Here is a 24,754-nt window from a genome sequence, read left to right on the forward strand (position 1 = left end):
GAAGTGGAACACTTGTTTTACTCAAATTGTTTTTGCATCAAGTGTTTAGGTTGCACTTGATGCAACCTAAACATCAAGGTTGCATCACAGTTGCATATTTGTGAGCAACTCCCGGCCAACTCCCTGCTCACAAATATCTGTGAGCAGGGAGTTGGGTAGCTTCATTTCATCTAGGAAATTCTGTGATAAAGAAGATAAGTGATAGCTGAGAGAGCTGTTTTACAGATTGTTTGTGGAAAACTGAGTGTTACTATGATTAATAGCTTCCAGCAATTCTATTTTTATTTGTATATTTTGTAACTTGCTTTTCTGGACTTATGTGTTAAAAAAAGACAATTTCTAGCTACAACCATTTAGCAGTGTCTTTTCACTGCTTAAATCCAGTGAGAAAAATCAATTTCCTGCTGCAGAAGCCAAGATCAGTAGTTGCTTTTTTATTACTTTTCTTCGTTTCATGGAATAATTAACTTGTTACATTGGGATAGCAAAAGTTATCTGGTTCAGATTAAAGCATATTCAGTGTTAGGGTCAGGCCAGAATCGGTGGTAACCACTGTCTGTCGAGAGGTAGATAGATACTTCTAAATGCTGCTCAAGTTTTTCTCAGAATGTTAAATAAAAACACAAAGCCCAATATTCAAGTGTGTAGAATAATTTTTTTATTTTTATATTGTGAATACTTTAGACTTCTTCATAGACAGTTGTCACTCACGTTCAACCGGACATAGGTATTGTACACAACAGTTCTGTAAACATGGTCCAGGAGATCCAGGGTGTATTTGATCACATTCATTAGACAAAGTAGCCCAGTGTACATTGAAGAATATCTTTCTTTTTTTCTAAATAGTTCCTCTCAGTTATACATCAAACAACATGTTAGGACTATAGACAGTTACATTTAAAATACTTTACTTTCACAATTTGCTATAAACAAGTTGATAAATACAAGATTAGATATAACAAAAGAATATATTTATTTATCTATGTATTCCCACATACTCCACATATATTTGCTTTTTTGTGTGGCTTAATTCCTTTTCAGTTATAATATTTTCCCATCAACGTAAAATTTAACATCATTCCCATAGTTATAAAAGAAGCAGAAGAATCAAATCAATACAAGAATATGACTTCAAAAATAAGTTGTTGGCACTTTAATAGTGATGAAAAATACAAAAGTTTATATGTGTTTCAAATAAAAACATGAAAGTTGCTGCTACGCAAATGTCATAAAATCTAATACATAGTAGAGAGAGGCATTTTTAAGTTTTCAGTCCTCTGTTTTATGTACGTTTCACCAAAACAAACCATTAAAGAGTAAAAAATATCAACAGTCATAATACACATGCACTCTCTGTATTTTCTTTTCAACACTCTGTATTTCTACTTTCTCTCATTGTTCAATTGGAGAATAAGTCACACATTGTCCTTACATTTGCACATAAAAGACAAAGAATAATAAAAAGCCCAAGTTTCATAATACAAAACTATCAGTAAAAGGAATTCCATTTGTTTTGGTGAATTTTCCTCCTGCACCCCAAGTTATTAGCTAGGCACTGACAAAGTCCCAGCTTAATCTTCGAAACAAAGACTTGGTACTAAGATTGTTTTCAGTTCCCAATAATCCCTAAAGCCTGCAATGGTTCCACACAGTCTTTGGTCTGGTGCATCTATTATTCCCTTTTTCACTCTAACGCATAATTTTTTTTTCTGTCCTGTTTTTGTTTCCTTTCCTAATTAGGTTAAACTTGATGCAGCTCCTTGATGTCAATGTCAAACAGCTAAGTCAAAACCAAGAAGTTACTATTAACAAACTGTTATGATTTCTGTGTGTTCCTGAGTTAACACAGTTGACTCTTTTTGTTTGTGGACAGACTGTAGAATACATGGAGTGTCTCGCTTAATAAGGCACTGACAGAGGTCAGCCTCTGTTCTAAAAGAATGGAAAGAAGAAACTGTTTCTTACTATAGTGAATTAGTAGTAAGTAACCAGACACATCAAACAGAAAATTATGGTTCCCTTTGTAGTTATACAAAGGGATGATTAGATTGTTTGATGACAAACTGTCATTTGTGCCCTTTCCAAAAAGTAATAGCTAGATTTAAGTCTGTGCATAACGGCAGAGAAAGCTATGATTAATTAACATTGATAACGGTTAATTATCCCAGTGGCTACCCCTACTTCAAAAACTGTAGTGGTAGAGATCTTTCAGAATGCTAACAGGCTTAACCCTGAAATCAAAGTGCTTGAAACCCTTGAAGGCATTGTGTGGCAAATGCATGGGGAGAAGAAAGAAGCTGCTGATAGATACTGGAGCCGACTGCTCCCCGTTTTAGTCCAACCACTGGTGGCACACAGGAAATCCAAATGATAGATGATGGAGTTCTGGGTATTTGTGATCAAATGGCCAGCCAGTGTCTGAGCTAGAAAACAGAACAAAGATTTTATTGAATTTATGACATAACGTCATACTGTTTTATGTTTTCTCTTTTTTTCTTGTTTACATGCAACCTGTGGGTAAAAAGTCATTTGTAAGTCTGAATGTAACCCTGTCTGTTTCTGTGTTGTTGAGAGTTGCTCTTGAAAGGACTCCTGCCAAAATATATTATAAGAATCCTAAGACCCATCCACACTAGATTAAGACTCCTCTATGATCTCTGTGATTTCTAAAACAGTTCGAACATAACTAGGTCACCTCCAATTTGTAATTTTAGAAAGAAGGAAAACATGACAGTAGTGTTCTTTGTACTCTGCCCATGTATTTTTCTTTTTGGTGATTTCTTATGGATCTAAGCACAGTGATATCACATATGTTACTACATATGATACATTTCCCTTTAAATTTTGCAGCTTTATTTCTGAATATATTTTGGATTTGAATTGCAGCATTGAGAACTTGCTTCTCTTGCGTGTCCCAACAAGAAATCTACACATAATTCTGAGGGGTGTGCACTTCTTCCCTGCTGGGGCCCCAATGAACCAGTAATGCAATCCTTGCTGAAATTAATTTACAAGGAGTCTGAGTATAGAATGATTTTTTGGTTTTAAAAATTTCTTGGAAGTGGTTGATTTTTCGTTGACACGTGTTGATGCAGGGCCCCATAGCTCAATAAACTGGGCTAATTTGGGGAATGCCAGTCAAGTATGGGTGTGACGAGTTTTCTGATTTTGCTTTAAAGGTGGCCAGTCCCACCTCAAATTTTCTGATGACCAAACCACATAAGCGGGTGTTTGTCACCCTTCATAGTGAGGCAACACTGATCCTATTCATTTCCTTCAAATTGCACCCAGGGCCTGGATATGCTGTCAAAATTATGATTAACAACTATGTTCCCACAAAGGACATTTTGTGCAACCTCAAAACAGTAACTTCACTACACATCTAATAGTTGCTCCAACGGTCTCTTAATGCAGCACAGGAGGCCTCTCCAGGGCTCCTTTCAACTACTTTACATCTAAAAATAATGGAGAAAGTTAAGGAAGTTGCCCTTACTCTGAATTGCCGCACATTTCCACTGGCCACCAGGTGATGTTCATGTTCTGGAGTGATACAGTAGGCTATTTTCTGCAAAACAGGTGATAAGAAAACATCATATGGAATCCTAAAGCATGGTCTCTAAAAGACAAAAAAAATAATTGAAATATACTGGACCTATATATATATATATATATATATATATATATATATATATACTGTATTTACGTATATATATATATACTGTATTTACGTATATATATATATATATAGTGAATTTGAGAAATAAATAAAATGTTTGGATGACAAAGCACCAAGAGGGAATACAACTTTATGAGACAAATTTCGAAAAAATATTCAAAATAATACTCTAAAAGTAAAAACACACACACACGTCTGAAACACACATGTCTGAAAACATGAGAAAGTCCAATCCAAAACTCAACTGGAAATACCAATGGGATTTGGTAACTGCATCAACAGATTGAGGATGATACTGGTAGATTGCCACAGATTAAAAATAGCTCTTCTCTGGCTGGATGATTGTGACCACAAACTCTCAGCGCTTTGAGGATACACACTATATATTTCCACAAGCTATTTCCATGTGATTAAGCCAGGTTCTTTTCCTGATCATATATCAATAGACATAGTTAAGTTTTGAGTATTCAGCTACATATGTTTTCTCAATATCTTCAGTTAGTGTAAATTCTCACTCATCACTACATAAATATGTTTACATACATACCTCTTTCAAAGTTCCAGGTACACTGAAGAATTTGTAGATAGCGTAAAAGGGAACAAACAGCATGGATGACATGGCTACTCCCCAGCCCAAAATGTTGGCCCAATAAGGGAAGGTGTAGTCATCATATTTCAGGCCTCCTGACGTCAACGTACTGGCTATAACAACAAACTGTAAAAGTAAATGTAAAAAGGTTTTTAAAAAATGTATTGTGTATTACAAAGCCTCTAAGAATTATTCTTGTGAACTTGGCTGCTCATATTGAAAGTATGACCTTTCTAATTATCCAAAACCTAAAAAAAATCTTAGCACTTTTTAATGCATGTTGTCATCCTTCTTCTGCACAATTTCTTTAATACATGCTTTTCCTCTCTTGCTCTCGGTGAAAGCGAATGCTTTTTTTCCTCCGCTCCCTCCCTGCCCTGCTTGATCTGTTTTTGTCCAGTCTTTTCCTATATTTTTGTTGCCTTTCTTTGCACATCCTCCAAATCTACAAATTATGGATCTGGTCAACTGGTCTCTCAATGCAATTGATCAAATTTTCTCAACAAGAAGACTGGGCACAGGAGAGCCCTCTTGTCCTGCGGGGACACACCTGGTGGGATTCACCCTGGATTTATTCATGATAACAGGATTTCTGCTGTTTGGAGCTTGCGGATACCTGGCTTATCGACATATTTGTGACAGACTTGGCCGAACTAGTGAACACTCAGACTGTTAGTGTGGACAGAGACACAAGTTGGATGTGAGTCTTGCAGAGACTCGGAGCCCAGCTGAAGACTCAAAAACTCACTAAGGTATTGGAATCGAGCTTGGAGAAGTTGTTAGTTTCGGCTCAGTGGAACGACCAAACTAATTTGGATTATTGGGAATTGAGATGTATCGGAGAGACTTCGGGAAGATTGAAATTTATAATCTACCTGACCTAAGACATTCTGTATCTGAATTGGCTTTTCCTGGGTTGCCTTGGAAGGGCTGCATGTTTTCAATCTACTTGAAGATATGTAAACATAACGCTCCTTCCCACCTTACGCTCTCCCTTTATCCAGGCAGCTGTGGAGCTGAGCACTCCCAAGGACATTCCTTGATAGCAACATCTTGTCGGACGTCTGCCGGGAGGCTGAGCAATGTGGTTTCATGGCCCTGTGATGTCACCGCCTTCACTCATGTCTTTGTTTTATCCTGTGTTTTGTCTGAATATTGCCATTTGCCCTAATGTGTCTTTTCCTCTTTTTTATTTTATTTTGTTAGAAACTGACTGTGGAGTACTCACTTTTAACCCAGAAAATGAATTAGAACAAACTTGGAATCCAGAGACTCTAGCTTATTAGTCACTCTTTAGCTTATATTGTAGAAACTGTAGAGTAATCACTATTTAGATGCAGAGAGACGCCTATTATTGCAACTCAGAAAAGGAATTAGACCAGAGGATACTTACTTATCTACCAACCCAGAATAATAGTATCTAGCTTATTTACTTTAGATCAACATTAGATTATTTTTCTTCTTTTGCTCTTTCCTTTGGTTTGTTATTTTGTATGTATTTCCTTTAAAATCCTGTAAAGCACTTTGTATTGCTTTGTTGCTGAAAATGTGCTATATAAAGAAAATTACCTTTACCTTTTACCTTTACATAAGCAGCTTATGTACAAGCGTTGTGTAAATTCAATTGGCATTTTAATCCATTACTTCCTAAAAATAGGTGAGATATTTGATCAACATTATATACTTTTTACATTCTGCAAACATTAGGCATAAAAATCTGAAAGAAATAGGGAACATTAGTTGCATACTAGTGGAACGCTAAAGTCGTTTTTATAACATTGGTTCTTATTTACATGCCACAACTTAAGCCGGTGCTTTGACAAAAAAAAAAAACAGCAAATAGTTACTCTAGAAAAGTGTTTATTTTATTTTTTTGTTATTGTTGTTTACTGTAGTTGAATGAGCAATAACAAAAGACCCGGCTTCAGGGATTGTAATTGTGCCAATGCAATATCTGCATAATATCAATTTAACCATGATGCCTGGTGTGGCTTTCTTGTTTAAATTCCTGGATAGTGTTTGCTTTAACTTTTTTGAAGTGTTGTGACATGTTTCTTTTTTTATCTGTAATTCAAGCTAAGGCTGCAATGAAACTATTTCCTGTCTTGCTATGTTTGCTGGCATTTTGACAGAAAAAAATTATGCTACATGGATCTGAGTTTAGCCCTGCGACAGACTGGCGACCTGTCCAGGGCGTACCCCGCCTCCCGCCTGGAACGTAGCTGGAGATGGGCACCAGCAACCCTCCCGACCCCATTAGGGACAAGGGTGAGCAGACAATGGATGGATGGATGGATGGATCTGAGTTTAAGGAAATATGGAAGACTTTATGGGTCATCAAGTCCTTTCATGTCTTCGAAGTATGTGTGACAGTTTTGATGCACTCCAATTTTATATTTACAGCGTTCTGCTTCATCAACATTGGGTATATTACTTTTCTGTGACATTATCTCATTTTATTTATTTATTATTAAGATCAAGTGAAGATCTGGAAATAAAACCTTGGTGCTCTACAAGTGCCCTCAAGTGGTCAGGCAATCAAGAGTTTAATTAATCATACAGTAAGTGATGGCAAGGAGTTCAATTTCAAACATCCCACATCCTGAAGTCAAAACACCATCTTCATAAGTTATGAAACATTAATATTGGGTCACTGCTGTGATATATTAATCACACCAATGTAGATTCTGTAGCATTATTGCAAATGTGAAGTATACATGATGTATATGAGCTACTGGTGTGGCTGAATGGTGGTATGAGAGACTTATTTCGCTATGGCATTGTTTCTTTAAAAGTTATTGAAATAAAAGTATGATGTACAACAGTGTGACAGATTCCCTTTTTTTCTGACCACTGGATGTAATTAGGAAGCATATCTCTATTGTTCACTGTAAATACTTTTTACGTGATGTTCATGTGAGTGATGTTTTCTTTCATGTGAGTGATGTTTTTTTACATTTTAAAACGTTTTATAAAGCTTAAACTGTTTTCTCAACATATTTTACATGTATAACTTGGTGTTTGGACACAAACGCTTGAACAAGGCATGCTGTTCTATTGTTCAAGGCTTCATATGAGCAGTGTAAGTGTATGTACAGTGTAAGAGCAGGAGTGCATGGTGTTAATTATCTGCGGTAAAAGCAGCAGCAAAGTCCAGATTTTGTTTCCGTTTCACAAAATGTCATTGCAAACCAAATTAATTATTCGTCACAATGAAAAGGAGCATGAAGTGAATTTGATGTTATTGCCACAAACCCCCAACCTACCATTTGGGGTGGGGGTTTTGTGCTTCAACCCCCTACTGACAAATACATAAAACTCTGGAAAGCAGAATAGATGTTGCCAAATGTTTCTGGGTTTATGGGTTTTGGGGTCTCACAAATTCACGCAAAGCAGCTGTCTAGGACTTTATAGTCACATTCTGAGTCTGGAGAAAGTTATAGGGCCGAGTAAGACATCCTGACTAAAAAATTGCAAACATGCTCTTGATGTGTTTTTCACTCTGTATATACACATATGTCATGTGTGAGCAGCTGTGGCTCTGTAGGAAAAATGGAAAAAGTAAAGTCAAAAAGCTTTTTTTTCCCCTGCTGCCACTTCACACTTTGCAAGTCAAGTCAGTCACAAGTTAACGTACTTTTCTGTATAATGGGCTATTGGTAAATGAGACATTTTGTGCAAAAGCACTCAGTGGTTGGTGTGAATAGAAAAGTGCTAAATATAAATGTTTTCTGCCCATTTACCATAGGCCACATACTAAATGGTATAAATAAGTTTTTTGAGAAATGATGAGTTTGTCCTTTTTCTCACAATATAAGAGTACAAAATGACAACACCTATTAATTCCGATATGTGGTGTATTTGTCAGCACATTATTTTTATATTTTTTCTTTACCAAAAAGTTTTTGTGTTGACATACTCAGCGGCGGGTGTGGAAATCAGTTGTATTAAAGGAAGCCCATGGCTGTCTACGCCTGTAGCTGAATTGTTGCAGACAGAGAAATGTGCTTTCTCGACAGCTCATGCAGATAACAAAAAGCTAAAACTGACTGTAAGCTAAGGCTCAAACCACATCCCCCTTTTTCCAACATATCTGTTGGTATACTTGTGCATATGTATTAATTGTTTTTATCTTGTAACCAGGTTGCTATGTATTGCAAATTTTTTGCTCAGGTCCCTCTTGAAAATGAGATCTAGATCTCAACGGGGTTTACCTGATTAAATAAATAAAGGAATATGGTATTTGATTCTAAGTGAGAGCTTTTGACTTGTGTCTCAATCTTACTACATTATTTAAATCTACTTTAGATGGTGACTCTGATGCATATATAAGTCAAATTATCCTATAAATGCTGGAAATGAGGCAGTAAACGCCATCGATGTAGGTTGCATTTTCTCAGAGTGAGTTATGTAGTTGATTATAATCTGGTGGAAAAAGATTGAATCTTTCTGCATTTTTCTTACCAGAAGAAAAGCTGGGCTGACAAATTTCCAGCACAGCCTCCAGTAAAGCCCTGGCTTGAAGCCCATCATTCGCTCAATATCTTCACTAAAGCGGTCCACACCTGCACAGAGCGTGAAAGGTTAAGTGGTTTCAGCAGAGGTGAAGCAATAGGTTGTCACAATAAAGATTCAACGTGTGTTTTTGTTCCAAGTGAATCCATTTATTTTCTAACTGGAAACAGAAATTCACGAACATCTAAATTGTTTACTCAATTATGTCTTCAAGAGCACAATAATATTGCCCATATGTTTCTCAGGCTGATTCCTACAACGTTGTTTTTATTTCTATCTCTTAAGCTTACAAGGCCTTAAGAGATAGAAAGTTAATTTAAGACTTTCTGTTATACTGAACTCTAACTTACCATAAAACCATGACACTCCAATGGCCTCAATCAGCACACCAAAAAGTATGGCAGTCCCTGCTGCATACTTATCTAACAATGTCAGAACATAGATCCCACCCTGCAGAGATAGATACAAAAGAAAATTTGTGAGTCTCAGTGTCAAAGTGCATCTTAATAAGTTAGATTATCATCACACTTAATTTATTTCTTCTGTTCAACATAAAAAGTGAAACTCATATATAGATTCATTGCACACAGGGTAATATATTTCAAGCAGTTTCTTTCTATTAATTATGATGTTTAATGGTCTGCATCAATTGTTTGCAGTGTCTTTGAAAATTATAATTTTACATAAATCCTCTAAAAACCTGGGAGTACATTTTAGTCAATGTCAGAAAATAAGCATGTGGACATATTCTAAAAGTCAAGCTTTTTCATGTTTTATTCATATCATCTCAACCCTATAATCTTTTAACAAAGAAAGCAAAAAAGTTTTTCCTTTTACTAACATTTAAATTGATATAATAAACAAACCGCATAAATCCTTTATAAAGTCTTTTCCAAATCTTTCTGTATTTGAGTTTCACATGCCACAAAACTGTACTATTTCTCTGGCTGCTAATGAATGAATTGGAATGCAAGGGAAATTTAATTGTTGACTTCCTGGACGCAGTTTAATTGAATCCAATGTCATCAGATTGTGATGCAATAGTTCACGAAAACTGACTGCTTTCTTATGAAGATGCTAAATCATGAGAATTGAGTTGAGTGCAGTTCAGAAACACTCTCTCATAATGAGTCAGCAAAGCTTGACTGGCATACCAGAGGAAGGTATACCAAATGTATAAACATATACATGTTTATACCAAATGTATAAACAGAAGTTAACACAAATACCAGATGTTATAAAGAATTTTTATAACATTTTTGCAACATTTTTGAGGAGTTTATAAATTAACTTTAAGAAGCATCATAAATGTTGATACTGACATTAGTAATGCACAACAGGGCAACGAGGAAGGTTCCAAAAGCTGTGGCAAATGTAAAGAGCTTTCTGTTTCTTTTAAGAATCTTGAAGTCGTCTGTCAGGCCCGTAATGACCGCCTCCATGCCGCCCATCTGAAGGAAACAGACAGACATGAAAACCAGAAATGTCTCCAAGCCAACAGAGCTCTTAAATACATTGCAATGTTCAGTTTTTATTTGGTTTGTAAGCGCAAACATTATTATATTATCACTTTAATGAAACAAGTTTCTATCCATCCGACAGATATCTCTAAACTCTTATGTGTGCAAAGATACAGTTTGGCATCAGTTACTGACACTTGAGTGAACTGATTATAGTAAGTAAATAAGTGCTGGTACATTAATATCTATTAAGATGTCTTAGGATTAAACTTGTGATTTGATTGTGTGAATAAAACAGTGAAAATAATTTTACAGAGGTGTTTGTGCTTCTCCTAAAATATTATGTTTATTTGACCTAGGACTCTAATTACTATAAAGTTTGTTGCTGTTGCAAATTAGATTAGCTTTGGCAGATTCAATATTATTTTAATCTGAGCTGTAACAGATTAGAATGTTGTTGTTTTTTCAAATCAAAATCTTTCCTAATACACGATAAAAACAAATAAATACATTCAAGGTTTTGTTGATGTAATTTATTTTGATAATCATCCAAAGTTTAATTGTTCCTTGAGAAAAAATTCATATTAGATGAACATCTGTGTTCATTTAATATGTATAATGTTAATTGTGTACAAGTAAACTCTATCTGTGATAAAGAGTCTGCTGTAATTATTTTCAGTTTTAATCTTCTATATGCAGGATCTGTGGTTTTTATGACTTTATTTAAGTGTATTGATATTATTTGCATTAATACAGAATAGTAATAACAATTCTTATTTTACTATTTGGATAATATTTCTTCATAGCTGATTGTTTGATTTTGGTTTTGATTGTTGCTATAGTGTACATGTAAAAACTGAAAACCCCCCAATGGCCACTGTCATAATATAAAATTCTGAAAGTGTCGGAATCTAAATATGCAATGATTTCACCATGTTGAGTTGAATAGATGAAATCCAAAGTCTTAGGAAAACATAAAATACCATTGGTTTTTCTTGACTATTGGCCTGGAACTAAAACAGCGCTGGGATAAATTCCTTCAACAAATAGCACGAATGAAATGTTTTTGCAGATGTTAAACAAGAAGAAAAGAAAAGAGACAACTTAATTCTATTCACCCTTAAAATCAATATTTTTGGCAATTACAGCTGCAAGTCTCATTTGACACGTCTTTGTAGTTTTAGCTCATGTAGCCAATGGAATTTTTCTCCATTTCTCATACAAAGCTGCTTTGCTGCAAAGGTTCAGCCATTACCATACTGAAAGCTAAAAATCTGCCCCCCCCATAAGGCTTACCTCAGGAAATCTGTCATTACCATATTTCTCTGAAATAGTGTCTTAGAATAAATATCTGAGGCTTGCGTTTTCCCATAAAGAGGTATTTTTCTAGGGACCTATAGTGTGTTTTACAGCATAGCAAAGAAATGGAGGATGACTTAAGTTATTGTTGTAATAAAATCTTAGATTTCCCCTCTAAAAGAAAACATAAAGCTGGACGGACAAGTAGCATACGATCTGGTGAGATTAAACTCTACAGTATTTATCTTCAAACTGAACGTCGTCTTGTGCTGTGAAGTTGCAGTTAGTAAAAACATTACAAAAGCATTACAGAAATCTCCTCTCTCTATTGTTTATGAGGCAGCATTTTACTTGAATGTGGTGAAAGGTTTGACCTCTTTTTTTTTTCCATGTTGACAGCCTTTATTTATGTATAGCAGTTTGTAGGTGATCTCCGACTACAACGATTATTGGACAGTTTATGCCTCTTTGCCTGCTTGGTGAATGGCAAACTTTACAGCAAAATATGTAAAATTATTGGAAATAAACATTCAGTTTAATGAAGCACACAGCAGCTTATATAGATCTGCCTTGACACTGTGGATTAAAGTTCTGAACCCCTCCAATAGTCACTGTATAATTCACATCCTGCATCTTTTTGACAGTTTTAGCCTCCAGCATACAGTGGTTAAGGCTACTTACCGAGCTATCAATGCCCAAAGTCAGCAACATGATGAAAAACACAATAGCCCAAAATGTTGAGCCAGGTAGTGTTGCAATTGCCTCTGGATAGATGATAAACACCAAACCTGCCCCTGTAAGCAACCAATAATATGAAACACTTTTATTTACATTCAAATTGTTATGTGGACGTAATGTAAATGATGTGTATTGCATGTGTTTTACTTACCTTCTGTTGCTACATCTTGCACTCTCACATTATGCTTTTGGGCCATATATCCAAGAACAGAGAATATTGCAAACCCTGAGAAGAAACTAGTGACGCAATTCACTGTGCTGGTCAAGAGAGCATCCCTAGGTTAAAAACACGCAACGATGAGAAGTTAGAAATATATTTTCTCAACATAAATAGTTAAAACTTTTCACATATCTGAAGTTCTACAGTCTGGTAAAGGGATCATTAGGAGACCTTTGTGTATGTTAACTTATATGTGTACTTAAACTAATTTTGAGTATAATTATGGAGTTGAATTTAAATACAATACAGTTTTTAAATTAAGTAAATTTACTTTAATTTTCATGGTTTTATCTTCTGGCAAATACTGAAGATTAATGGGAAATTTCAAGAGATTTAATTAATGGATAATTAGAGAGCGGTTCTGTGACCACTGACAGAATGAATAAGGTCGCAGTGACCTTAGCCACCTCCTGGGATTAAGGAGCCGAAGCCTCTGAATGAGCAATTTCCTTCCATTTGACTTCCCTTTCACTTTCCTTTTGTTCCTATTTTTATGGGCTGTGAACAATTTAAAGATGTTTTCACTGAACACCGCTGTCCTGTCTGCTTATTCAGGTCATTAGACAAGTACATGAAAAGAATCAGGCAAATCTTTAGTAGATAAGAAAAAAAAAGGCACATGACACTGGCCTTCAAAATATGTCAGCTTAAGGTTTTACTTTATTTGAGAAAAATGGGGTAAATACATAAAAAACTACATTTAAAAACATGTTTAAAAAAGATTTACCATTGAGGTTAACAACATAAAAATATTAGAATGTGAGGAATTTCATTATGACATTGATGAACCGAAGCAGTCCTATGTTTTTACACAGGCTTTTGTCATTTTGAAATGAAAATATTATATTTGTTACTCTGCGAATAGAAAAAGTATTTTAACCACCAAATTGAAATTGTAGACAAGTTTTTGACATCCTAGGTATTAAAGCAAGGATTTGCTAAAAATTTGTTTAATGGATAAAAGAAAAAAAAGAGAAGAGTAGTCCCTTAATTTTTAGCCTGATGTATGCTCTCTCTTCAAGGGTCTGATTTGTCTGTCTCACTCAGTACCAATTTCTCAGATGTCTTGAACTACCTGATTTGAAGTCAAAGCTTGTTTATACTCAGCTGGACAACCAAATAATAAGGCATTTCAACAAACATCTACAGTGTCAATACAGTAGATTAATTGAAACAGCTTCCTTCAAGCCTTGCAGCCTTATGCCACCTTCTAAACTTCAAACAGTGCAAATCTTAGTATTGTCTCAGCTCACAAAAACAAGACCGTTTCAGTTTTGTTTGGAGAGACCGATACAATGTAATACAGATAATACAGATATACACATTTGGATATTCTCCGTCTAGCAAAGCGTTTTTTCCACACTTCTGTCTGCGCCTGCACTTTGTTTCTACCCTGTCACCCTTAACAGAATCTGACAAGTGGTCTCCCTCCTAAGGAGTTTAATGTTAGCTTTGATGTTGACTGCATTGCTATATCCTCATTTACAAGTTGATTTGAATGTAAGGGTTTGCCAAATGTATAAACAGAAATTAACACAAAGCAATACAAAAAAAATACTGTTATAAATTGTAATAGTTGTAGTAGTAGTCAGAAACAATTTATGTACAGTAGTTTACTAGTAGTTAACTTGTTTTCTGTATTTGCTTTTTATTATTATTCCAGTCTTTTTCTTTTTAACTAGTTCAGTCTTGTTCATTTGTTTTCTAGCAAGACTTACTTGCTAGAAAACCTCTAGCAAGACTTACTTGGACAACAGTATCTCTCCTGAACTGCTGTTCACTTATGGCTGCTAATGTAGGAAAAGATAAGCTCAAAACCTTTTGTCTGCTGTGATCTGAAGAACAGCAGCTCTCTGAGAAAAAAACAACTAAACATGCAGCCTCTGGCTATTATCTGGCAACCCTTTCTGGTCTGTACTTTATCTGTCCTCAAACACTAGGACACTGAAGCAAGCTGGACAGATTAGCATCACATATGTCTTGTTGTCTAGCTGCAATATGGAAAGGAAGGCTGCTTAGAAACAGCAAGATGTTGCTGTGGGCTTGTTTGGGATTATCAGCAATTCACTGTGAGCCGCCTTACCTGTAGCAGTTGTTGTTAAACTTGTTGTAGCTGGAAAATGCAATGAGGACACCAAAGCCTGCTCCCAGTGAGTAGAATATTTGTGTAGCAGCATCGATCCACACCTATAGGTTAAATAAGGCAGACAAAAAAGGTTAAAGTTAACATTAAAAAAGTCTGCTCAAAAATGAAACTTGGATTTGAAACTTTTTTGTGTGCCACTTTCTACAAGTGTGGCAGGGCTCATAAGTTTGTAACCACTCTCTCTGACCTCCAGGTTGTTTAGTCGGTTGAAATCAATGTTGAGGTAAGCTTTGATCCCCTCCATAGACCCTGGTAGAGTTATACCTCTGATGAGCAACACAAACAGGACGATATACGGCATAGTTGCTGTGATGTACACGACCTGAAGATATGCACAGAACAAATAGCACATAGGTTACCGAATTCACCATTGCACTCCCCAAAATAATCCAATGTTTTTTTCAAATAAATACAGAAAGACTCTTCTTTTTTCTCAAATTCAAAAAAATTGTAAGTATGTTAGAACCTTAACACAACAGAAATAATTGTAATATCACTTTTATACTCTTAAATTTAATGTTAGTTAAAAAATAAATATTGGTTTAACCCACACTAACAGTGGACTGTCTTGTTCAAAGAAAGCAAATTTTTTCAGCTTTATATGACATGAGTAAATTTTATTAGCAAAGCTCCAGTTGGAGATAGCGGTGGGTCAGCACCTGACAGCTTTTGTCCAGATGATCAAGCACTGCGTCTACTGCAAGACATAAACCCTCTGATGCTGCTGTGAATATCAGATTTATAACTCAGTGGAGTAATGAAAGTATTAGACACTACCATACCAGATCCTTCTAACTGTTAACAATTAGCCTATGAATAATATGTCAAAAAATAAGTACAGGTTGCCCATACCTTCCCTGAAGACTTGACACCTTTCCACAAGCTGAAGTAGAGGATAAATACAACCACAACCAAGCACAGCGTTAACTGCCACCGAGGCAAGCCCAGGTCCTGAATACCTTTACTTTCATGGAGATGCAACACACCCCGTCTGCATAGGAGAGACAAATCCAAATATACACTGTCATGATACCCAGAAGCCATAGTTAGTTTTTACATACCCTTGTTTATAGATGACGTTAGTTTTTCATTCAGTAATCTGTACATGACTCAAAGGGTACACTTAATTTTTTTATGGATTATTGCCGCAAAAATATTTTCTGAGCGTGAAAAAGAAATAAGCAACTGTTTTTTTCACAACAAGATACTGAATCTAAGTGGTCTATAGACGTGGAATGGAACTTACTTACAGGGATAGCTTAACTTTTGCTAATATAGATTAGGGTAAGTATCTTAACTGTTAAACTGAACCACCAAGTTTATTGGACCGCCAAGGGAGTTTTAAAACAAGTTTTAAATAGCTATCAGAGGTTAGGATGGGAGGAAAAGAGCAGGGATGATAGCACTCCACCCTCAGCTAACATATCCAACCTGTTGATTTCACTTCGTCTTAATTTACCATGGACAATATACTGGATGAGATACATTTTAATAACTCCACTTCATTGATATTCAGTATTGAAATAAAATTTATATCAAGCTTGTTGACACTGTGTACAAAGGCAAAAAAAAAAATGTGTTCATTGATTTTCACAGAAAATTAGCTACTTTTGTTTCAACACCTTGCAGATTCGCACAAGTAGATCAAAACTGTCAAGATTAAATTGCTAAAATTAAATATTTTCTGCTGTCAAGCTGTCGGCTCAAAATGGCCTTCCAAACACTCAACAATTTCATGACACAAAAGACAAATGATGGCTCTTTTTTCCCCTACCCAAATATTGTTTCCTTCTGCAAGCTTTGCTGCAAAGTAACTACACTGGAAAAAGAGTAAATTTACTGATATCTTACATTTAGTTACTGTATGAATTTAGATAAGCAAAGAACACTCCAGAAAGCATTATAAGCACTAATCTTATCTTCATAAACTGCTATTCTATAGTTTTTAAGAATGCCACAAGATAAAATCTTTATATATCCTTTCTTATCAAGACTTCTTTGTTTTTACATCATACATATTCTTGCTCCACCAATTGCCTGACACCTAGTACTACTCAACCTAGCAGGTATGTAACATTTCTTATGTTTATCTGTTGCCTAAATTGGGTGGATATGCAGCTGAGAATTTTTCAGGCAGGTGAAAAAACATTAGTGTTTATAGATACATTAGTTTTAGGCTGTCATTTTTTTGGATGTCATTTATAGTTTTTAATAAGGTGAATATAAAACTGCTGTTGATTTTTGCTTTATAGAAAGAGGGGATCCTTAATTTCAGCTGCACTTTTTTAATTCAAGCTTTTTCATTTAGGTCCTACAATCTTGCAGCTGATAGTAACTATATTTAGAGAATATATTTCACGAGAACATTTTGAAGAACAGTTTAGAACACAGACTCTGGGTGTCATATGGAATCTCACTACATACCAATCAAAACAGCCAAATATCACCAATCTTCAGTTTAGTAAAAGGTTCGATCAGAGATTTACATGAAATTAGCTTATAATAAAGAGTCCAGGATACCATGCACTCCAACTGTCCCTTTGGAAGAGAAGCAGGCTCACAGCACCAAATATTTTCCACCATATTAAAGAGGGCACATGAAGTACTTGTTCAAATCTTTTACACCATACCCAGATGAAGAGTTTGATGCCAAAGAACTCAATGTTAATCCCATGGAAAAGTCCCAATGGTGTTTCTCAAGTTACACATTTGTGAGAAAAGAACAGAGAAGGCTTTTCTTCAGTCACTCACAAATAATAAGACTCAAACTCCACTCCTAAAGGAACTTTTTCCTGCAACTTTTAGATATGTTTCTATCTCAACACACCTGAAGTTAATAATTAGGTCTTTAGTAGGACTCTATTGGAGGAGCATTTAATTTGGGCATGTTGGACCAGGAAAAGTTCTAAAAGTTTCAAGACAAATGCCCTTTAAGGATTGGAATTTGAGTCTCCTGGTTCAATAGTTATTATGGATGATTGGGAGACTTAAAAATGTAACCTTTGCTACAATAATCTTTAATTCTAACTGTGCATAGTGGAGTGGTAAACACTGGTCCTCCTTAAATAGAATATTGACTAGCATATTTGATGTGTATTGATTTTGATGATGGCACTTAACAAAGTGTCATGCCTGTTACTGTATTTTCAATTGGTGACTGTATGTTGTTATCACTTTTTGTGCTATTATGTAAAGCACTTTGAACGGCCTTGTTGCTGAAATGTGTTATATTAATAAACTTGATTGTCTGATCGAATGATTGTTCTTGTGGCAAGTGAGATGAGCCTTTGAAATAACTGATAAGGACACACAAAAGAATAATGAAATTAAATCAAGGTATAAAGAAATACATAATCATATCTTGAATTGTGGCCGAAATGGAATTAATTACTAATAAATATAGGGGACTTCCACACAATTTTTAAATTTTGGGAGAATCTTTCAAACATGTCAAAAATCAAATGTGTTACATTACTATACAAAGTTATCCATTACTGTTATTCTTATAATTTTTATTCCACCTAGAAATATTAAGTCTGAAAGAAAAGATCTGTGAAAAACTTCAGAGGCTTTTTTTTTTTGTAAGGGAAATGATACATTTAAAGATTTGTGGTCCTGGAAGGCACAAAGCAGCATGAAAATATCAGTTGATGTGTTAAAAAAATGTATACTGTGCTCTTATCTGAGGGCCTCATGTTAGAGTTGTGTTGCAATGCCCCAAAGGCCTCTCGCCCACCTGATTGAATTGATAATGTACTCCTAGTAAATGCAGACTGTAACATCAGCACAGTTCCCTTTGGCCCTGTTACTCTAAACATATTTAGTCTTATCATCACTCAGGAAGCTGGTAGCCTTGCCATCCTAACACCCGCTGCTACCATGTGTTGATCTTGGTGTATTTGAGTTGCGTGCTATCAGGTCTTAAATAACAAAAACGAAACATCATGAGGCAGCTGGGCGGTCTTGTTTCAATCAGCTACATTTCACTCATTATAAAAGATTTTGTCCGTGGTGTTTAAAAAAACAGATTTTCAAAACCGATGAATCTCTGCTATTACACTTTCAAAATTACAATAACATTGATTTATAGAGTGTTGTTTCCACAACTTAAACCAGATGTGGCTGCTGCTGACTACATCTAAAGAGAACGGCTATGCTTTAAATTAATTAGTTTGTATTGCATTACTTCAAGAGAATCATATGTTTGGGTGAAGGATATTATGAAAAATTGGAGCTTTGTGGAGCTTTACACTGCATTATAATGTTAGTCCCTGCAATTGTAGTTATAAGCATTGTGTGCATTTAAAAAATAACTTGAGACATTTGACTTTGCATATCAGCGGTATCTGATGCCTAGAAATTGGTTTGTGTCTCTTTAAGAAGATCCTGCTCTTTCCAACACCTTCAACACTGTCACAATAATGCCTTTCCATTACTGTTTACAGCAGTTTTTAGGAGCATTGGTTGAAACTCAAAACCTTTTCGCTTTCAAGTTTCAAACATGGTTTCAAGTAGTATTTTTTTTTCTTCACATTAACAGCCTTCTGTAGTGCATTTTGACTAAGGCAATGGGTCAGATAAACCATAAAATTTGTAGGTGTGTTTTATATGTATTAAGCAACCCAGCTGGAAAGCCTAAACTCCCCTCAAAATAAAAGCGTAAGATTAGGTGTGACGTCAGTATGAAGGAATGTTTCATTCGAAAGTTTGTTTTACTAATCAGGTTTGCTGCAAATGATGGCTAACCTACAAACTAAGCTCATGAATGTTGGTGTGTGAGATGTGAAGCAATTGAATTGTTGACTCAGTTGTCCTCCCTCACGCTGTGCTTTGGCTTTGCTCCTGTTCTCAAAGCTGTAAGAAGGAGGATTTATTATCCCCTACAGTCTCTAGCCCCATGGAAGATCTGTCTCAAAGTGCCTTATTGTTTTCAGTCTGCACATGTTCCTGTCCTTTAATGTAAATAAAGCGTGAAAACAAAACAAAAAGATATATTTTCAGTTTGGGTTTAATGGACCATGTCTTGTGTCTGTCTGTAGTCCCATCATTTTTTTGAAGGTCTTTTGTAATTTACAACAGTGTACCTTCCATGCGAGCGCTGAATCCACGTGGTTAATAAAAGTGTTTACATACCTCCAATATAGCAGGTTTGGAGTTTCGTGGAAAATGGAACATTACCGAGGGATACAGTTTAAACAAACACTGAATGCCGGGACGTGTTGCTCAACGGAATGGGATCAGGTCTTTATTAACCCGTCACTTATTGGCCCTCATCATGTTCTATGTTTTCTGCACTTCAAACCTTGCATTTGTCCATTGTATTGTCCAAGTCCAAGTCATCTCACAGACTTCCTTTGGGCTACACCGTCTTCACAGAAGCTGAGGAAGAACTGGCTGTCTTTGAAGTATAAACAGATGGGACTCTTTTCAAGCACTTCAAAGAGAGCATTTGAACTTTTTATGTATACACTTTTTGTAGTGCAAACACTTACAGCTAGACAGTTTTAGGTTGTAAACTCACATTGCACTGACCGGTTGCCCACTTCATACTGACAGGAGCTGTTTTATATGGCTTTGGATGATGGTATAATGCAGACACAGATAATAAAATATATTCCATAGCAGGTTGTGATACGTTACTTATCTATGTATGGGCTTACAGGGTGGTGTAGTTATTACCACTGTTGCCTTGAAGATAGAAAACCAGTTTATTTTTTATCCTTGTACATGCTTGGGATCACTGTGGGTGGATTTTATCTTACAATCTAAAAATATGCATCTTCGCTTAATTAACCCCTTTAAATTGCCCTTAGGTGTGAGTGTGTATGTTCAGAGCTGTTTGCCCCATCTGGGTGATTCCCAGTAACTGCTGGAGGTAAGCACCAGTTCATCCTGATGGCACTGGATGAACCATTACTACAAAAATATTAAGGAGGATCTTCACTCCCCTTATTAAAAACATGTACAGTGTGACTTCCTGTTGCTGCAATAAAAGATTACATTACATTAGGATTCCTTTACACATCTTGACCAGGCATGCTAATAAATGTGGGCTCCACAATAAGTTATATTTTGTGATAATATAGTTATAGTGGAAAGATTTCACTTACTCGTAGTACTCAGCTGCTGGGGTGCTCTTGTACTTGGCATAGGTACCATTGCCAAGGACAGACCCATTGATGTGGTCAGGGTCAGTGCAGTTTACGCTGTTCCAGTCGTTGCCACATTTGAGCCATGGGAGCTCACGTGTCATGGAGGAGAACAGGTAGTAAAGTGACCAGGCAATGATGACGTTGTAGTAAAAACCAACATACAAGGCTATGACAATCACGGTGTAGCCCACACCTGACAGAAACAAGAATAATTATAAATTAAGAAACATATAATGTTGCATATTTACACCAATCAAATCATAAGCATAATTGTTTAACAGATAAGGTGGAAAGTACAGATATTTAAAAGACTTCCTTTGCAGATTATTGTGTCCATATGCAAATTATTCTCAACATACACATTCTTTTGTGACAATCATTTATTGTCTGGTTTAAATTTGAAGTGTTTTTCTGCCCTTATTTTCATGAAGTATCAATTAGAGATTTAGCAGCAGGTGGATGTAAAACCACCCTTATCTATTGAAAACTCAGAACCTAAATTAGTGCTATCTACAATGCATTGATTGTAATTGTACATCATTTTGACCTCTTTTAAGGGAGAACATGAAGCCCGTGTTGTGTGTTATTCTATCTCCACTGGAATGTGATGTCTTCACACGAAACAGAGGAGCCTCATAAACCCTTCACCTGCTCATTCTGCTCAGGAAAATAACAAACCCTCCCACCTTTTTTTGCTGAAGCCAACAAAAACACCAACTGGTGCCATTTTAAAACATACTCATCTGAGAGTGCCTGAAAATCTACTTTTTAAATCTCCTTCTTAATGCATTAAATCTCCTTTTTGAAAATCTATTTTGTAGGTAAATTTCTCAAAAGTGTGCCAAAATGTTAATGCTCAATTAGATTTCATATGTAATTTATAGAAAAGTTAATGTGTCTGAGTAAAATTCATAGACAATGACTCATTTTCTATATGAGTCATTGTCATTGTCTATGACACATATCAGCACTGTGATATGTGATTCTAGTGCTGGTATGCAAGACTATTTCCAGTGAAACAAAATGTAGCAAGGAGTCAGAATGTTGCGAGTACAATGAGAGCAAATGAATGACCTGCTGTGACAGGTTTTAGTTACAAGGGACTCTTTTCTACCTTTGAGAGGGGTAAAGGAGAAGAACAAAATGATAAAATTAAAGGGCAAGGACACATGAGAGGCCGATAAGAAAAGAACATGCTGATCTGTACGTTTAAAAGGTTACAATGAGACTGAAGTCAATATGTTGTGTGTGTTTGTATCTGAATGTGAGTCCTATTAGTCTGTGTATGTTAAACAACAATACCTTTAAATATTGGGCATATTTTCCAAACTGTAGCTGCTCCCTCCCTGTTGTATTGGCCCAAGGCAAGTTCCATGTAGAACAGTGGCATCCCAGCAATGACCAGGAAAAGAGTATATGGGATTAAAAAGGCACCTGAAAAGACACAAATCATCAAATTGAAGTGCTTTTCTTCATTTTCGTTTTGAATTTGACTTTTTGTGATAAGAAAATGTTGACAAGTGGCAGTGTGATGGATTAAGAAGGGAAACAGGATGGCCAGGGGCTTGACATTCTTAGAAAAATAGTGGGAAGGATCAAAGCTATTTTCATGCTGTGCTTCAGAGGCACATCCACTCCAACGTAGGAAACAAGCTTTGATAATTGAATTGCTCTTGACACTGTCCATCACAGGTGACACATTATCTCCAGTAATGAATAAATATTCGCCAAAGGCCAGTCTGATTGACAGTTCTGTGCTGGGGTTGGACCACTGAGGGTGCAGAGTAAGAACATGTTGATTTTATTTTTACATTTGAATAGAATATAAAAACAAACAGAGGACAGGGCACAGCTTCCAGTGAGCCCTCTGTTGTCATTGACATGGAAGGTTAAAAAAAGCAGCCCTATTTTAAGCAATCCTTTGTTTTTTTAGCTACACAAACTTATTCTTTTCCCTCTCACCACACTGCAGATTCAGCATTCAATTGTTTTTGAATCAGTTGTCCTGAGGTCAAACACCACTTACATTAAAGGTTCAAATATCAGAGGATGACCTTAAATCACTGATTGGGGCATTTCAAAGCGCAAATAAAAAATAAATAAATAAATTGACTGCTGTCTGCAGAATAATTTCAGATTCATCCAAATAAACTAAAAAGAAATCATAATAATACATGTCCAAAAACCTGTAACAGGACACCTGGCATTTTGCTTGATGATCTTGGTAGTTGTTTAAAATTGTTATCAGACAGAGTCAAATTATACACTTCACTATGCTCATGAGGAAATTTAAAATGGGGCATTTCCTCGATCATGAAAGCAAAAACCCGCCTCCCCGTTTATACTCCTGGGACTATTATCGGAGATTAAAGGGCTAAAATTAGAATTGAAACAAAATAATTCACTTTGAACATCAAAATCACAAACATGTTTTAGCCTTCTAATGAATCCAGGAATTGTAAATATTGTAAATAATAATAATAATAATAATAATAATAATAATAATAATAATAATAATAATATGTGTATTAAAACAGACAACATCAGTACAGGAACACAAAAATCTTCTCTATAATATTTTCGCAGCATTAGCATAAATCTTATTTCAATGTTCTCATATGCAAACTAAGAGTTTACTGCTTTCTGTTGCTTTTTTGTGCTATTTTACGCACATTAGTGACGAAACACATTGCTCACTCACCTCCTCCGTTTTTGTAGCACAAGTATGGAAATCTCCAAACATTGGCCAAGTCCACAGCGAAGCCAATAACGGACAAGAGAAAGTCTATTTTCTTGCCCCAAGTTTCTCGGTCGCCCTCAGGAGACGCTCCGGGGAAACCCACGCGGTTCCCAGGGGTGGAAATAATGGAGGAGCTGGTGTACTGGACACCATTCTGGTCCTTGACCAGTATCAGTTCTACCTCTTTTTTCTCCACATCGCACTGTTTCAGCGGTGCGACCGATGACAGTTTGTGCTCTGGCAGGATCTGGATGTTCATCTTCTCCGCGATGAATGTACGAAGCCCTCGCCGGTGCGATGGTCTCACAGCTCCCTGTGGGTCCTGGTAGAGCTGGCTTTCTGAGTTGATGAGCTTGGCAAAAACAGTAACAAGGGACTGTTCCCCACCGTAACTCCAGGTGACACCTCCGTGTTCATCGGCTAGAGAGAAGAAGAAAGGGGAAAAGAGTTTGGAAAGGTTAGGGATTCGTGCGTAAAGTTACGCATCTAGGAAATCACGGTTTAGAGCCTCAACAGGGGATAAGTGGCATAACCATGTCTACAGCAGACAGACCTGATGTCCACGTGCTTCTGCTACAAGTACAGCTTTAAGATGAATTATTATCTCTATTTCTCAGCAATACAAAGTGTCAAGGGTATTCTACTCCAGTACGTCACCAAACGTGCTGAGGACATTACGCAAGATTGAGACATATCTCATCGAAATTAAGTCCAAGATAGAAGGATATTATAATATGAGTCAAGTTACTAAAGCAGTGCAAAGACAGCTCTTCAGCTGCTATCCCGTACTTGATAAAACTAAGGACACCTCTCCATGACCCGATGCTGCTGCGCTCCGGATGCGTCTGAGGGAAGACTGCCCATTCTGAAGGAACTTTGAGACTCGCCTTCTCAAGCTGAGACGATAAAAAAAAATGCGAGCTTTGAAATCTGTTTCCTCTCTCTCTTCCACGTGATATTTTATAATTGAACATTTTCGTTTCTTGTGTTGAATGTTAGTGTTGCATGATCACCTAGTAATAAACTTTCAGCTTATGACTGCGCATGATCCTGGCGATTTAAAAGAAGCATTTAGACTAACTTTACTTTGTTTTCAAGTCGAAAAAAATATGAATAAAAACTTCAAAGACTGTGAAGTTTTACATTAGAGCAAAAGTGTAAGATAATGTATTTCTGTGTATGTGTAATTTTAGAGTTTTGACATTTCTGTTGTGCAATA

General features: G+C 36.1%; 1 protein-coding gene across 2 annotated transcripts; it reads right to left on the reverse strand.

The window, feature by feature from the left end:
* Positions 1-635: 635 nt before the first annotated feature.
* slc6a2 (solute carrier family 6 member 2) lies at positions 636-24,453 on the reverse strand. 2 transcript variants are annotated; one of them, XM_028015854.1, is made up of 15 exons: positions 24,325-24,453; positions 23,497-23,955; positions 22,098-22,229; positions 20,754-20,988; positions 15,496-15,634; positions 14,831-14,965; positions 14,581-14,684; positions 12,429-12,553; positions 12,221-12,333; positions 10,103-10,231; positions 9,131-9,230; positions 8,730-8,830; positions 4,224-4,391; positions 3,494-3,565; positions 636-2,423 (listed from the first exon to the last, which is right to left on the reverse strand). In XM_028015854.1, the coding sequence occupies exons 2-15, from the start codon at positions 23,792-23,794 to the stop codon at positions 2,400-2,402; spliced, it is 1,875 nt and encodes a 624-aa protein (XP_027871655.1). In that variant the 5' UTR covers positions 23,795-23,955; positions 24,325-24,453; the 3' UTR covers positions 636-2,399. The 2 variants fall into 2 exon arrangements, with proteins under 2 accessions (XP_027871655.1, XP_027871656.1); XM_028015855.1 differs by lacking the exon at positions 24,325-24,453 and adding an exon at positions 24,089-24,313.
* Between the last annotated feature and the right edge of the window lie 301 nt (positions 24,454-24,754).

This window comes from Xiphophorus couchianus, chromosome 4 (assembly GCF_001444195.1).
Source record: "Xiphophorus couchianus chromosome 4, X_couchianus-1.0, whole genome shotgun sequence".
Taxonomy (NCBI): Eukaryota; Metazoa; Chordata; class Actinopteri; order Cyprinodontiformes; family Poeciliidae; genus Xiphophorus; species Xiphophorus couchianus.

Bases quoted from the DNA above. Each gene is read 5' to 3' on its own strand.
- slc6a2 (XM_028015854.1), bottom strand. From the start codon at position 23,794: ATGAACATCCAGATCCTGCCAGAGCACAAACTGTCATCGGTCGCACCG. The intron at 22,230-23,496 runs GTGAGTGAGCAA...GTGTCTTTTCAG, and splicing joins GTGCTACAAAAACGGAGGAG to GTGCCTTTTTAATCCCATAT. The intron at 9,231-10,102 runs GTCAGTATCAAC...CTATCTCTGCAG, and splicing joins CCCTGTTGTGCATTACTAAT to GGTGGGATCTATGTTCTGAC.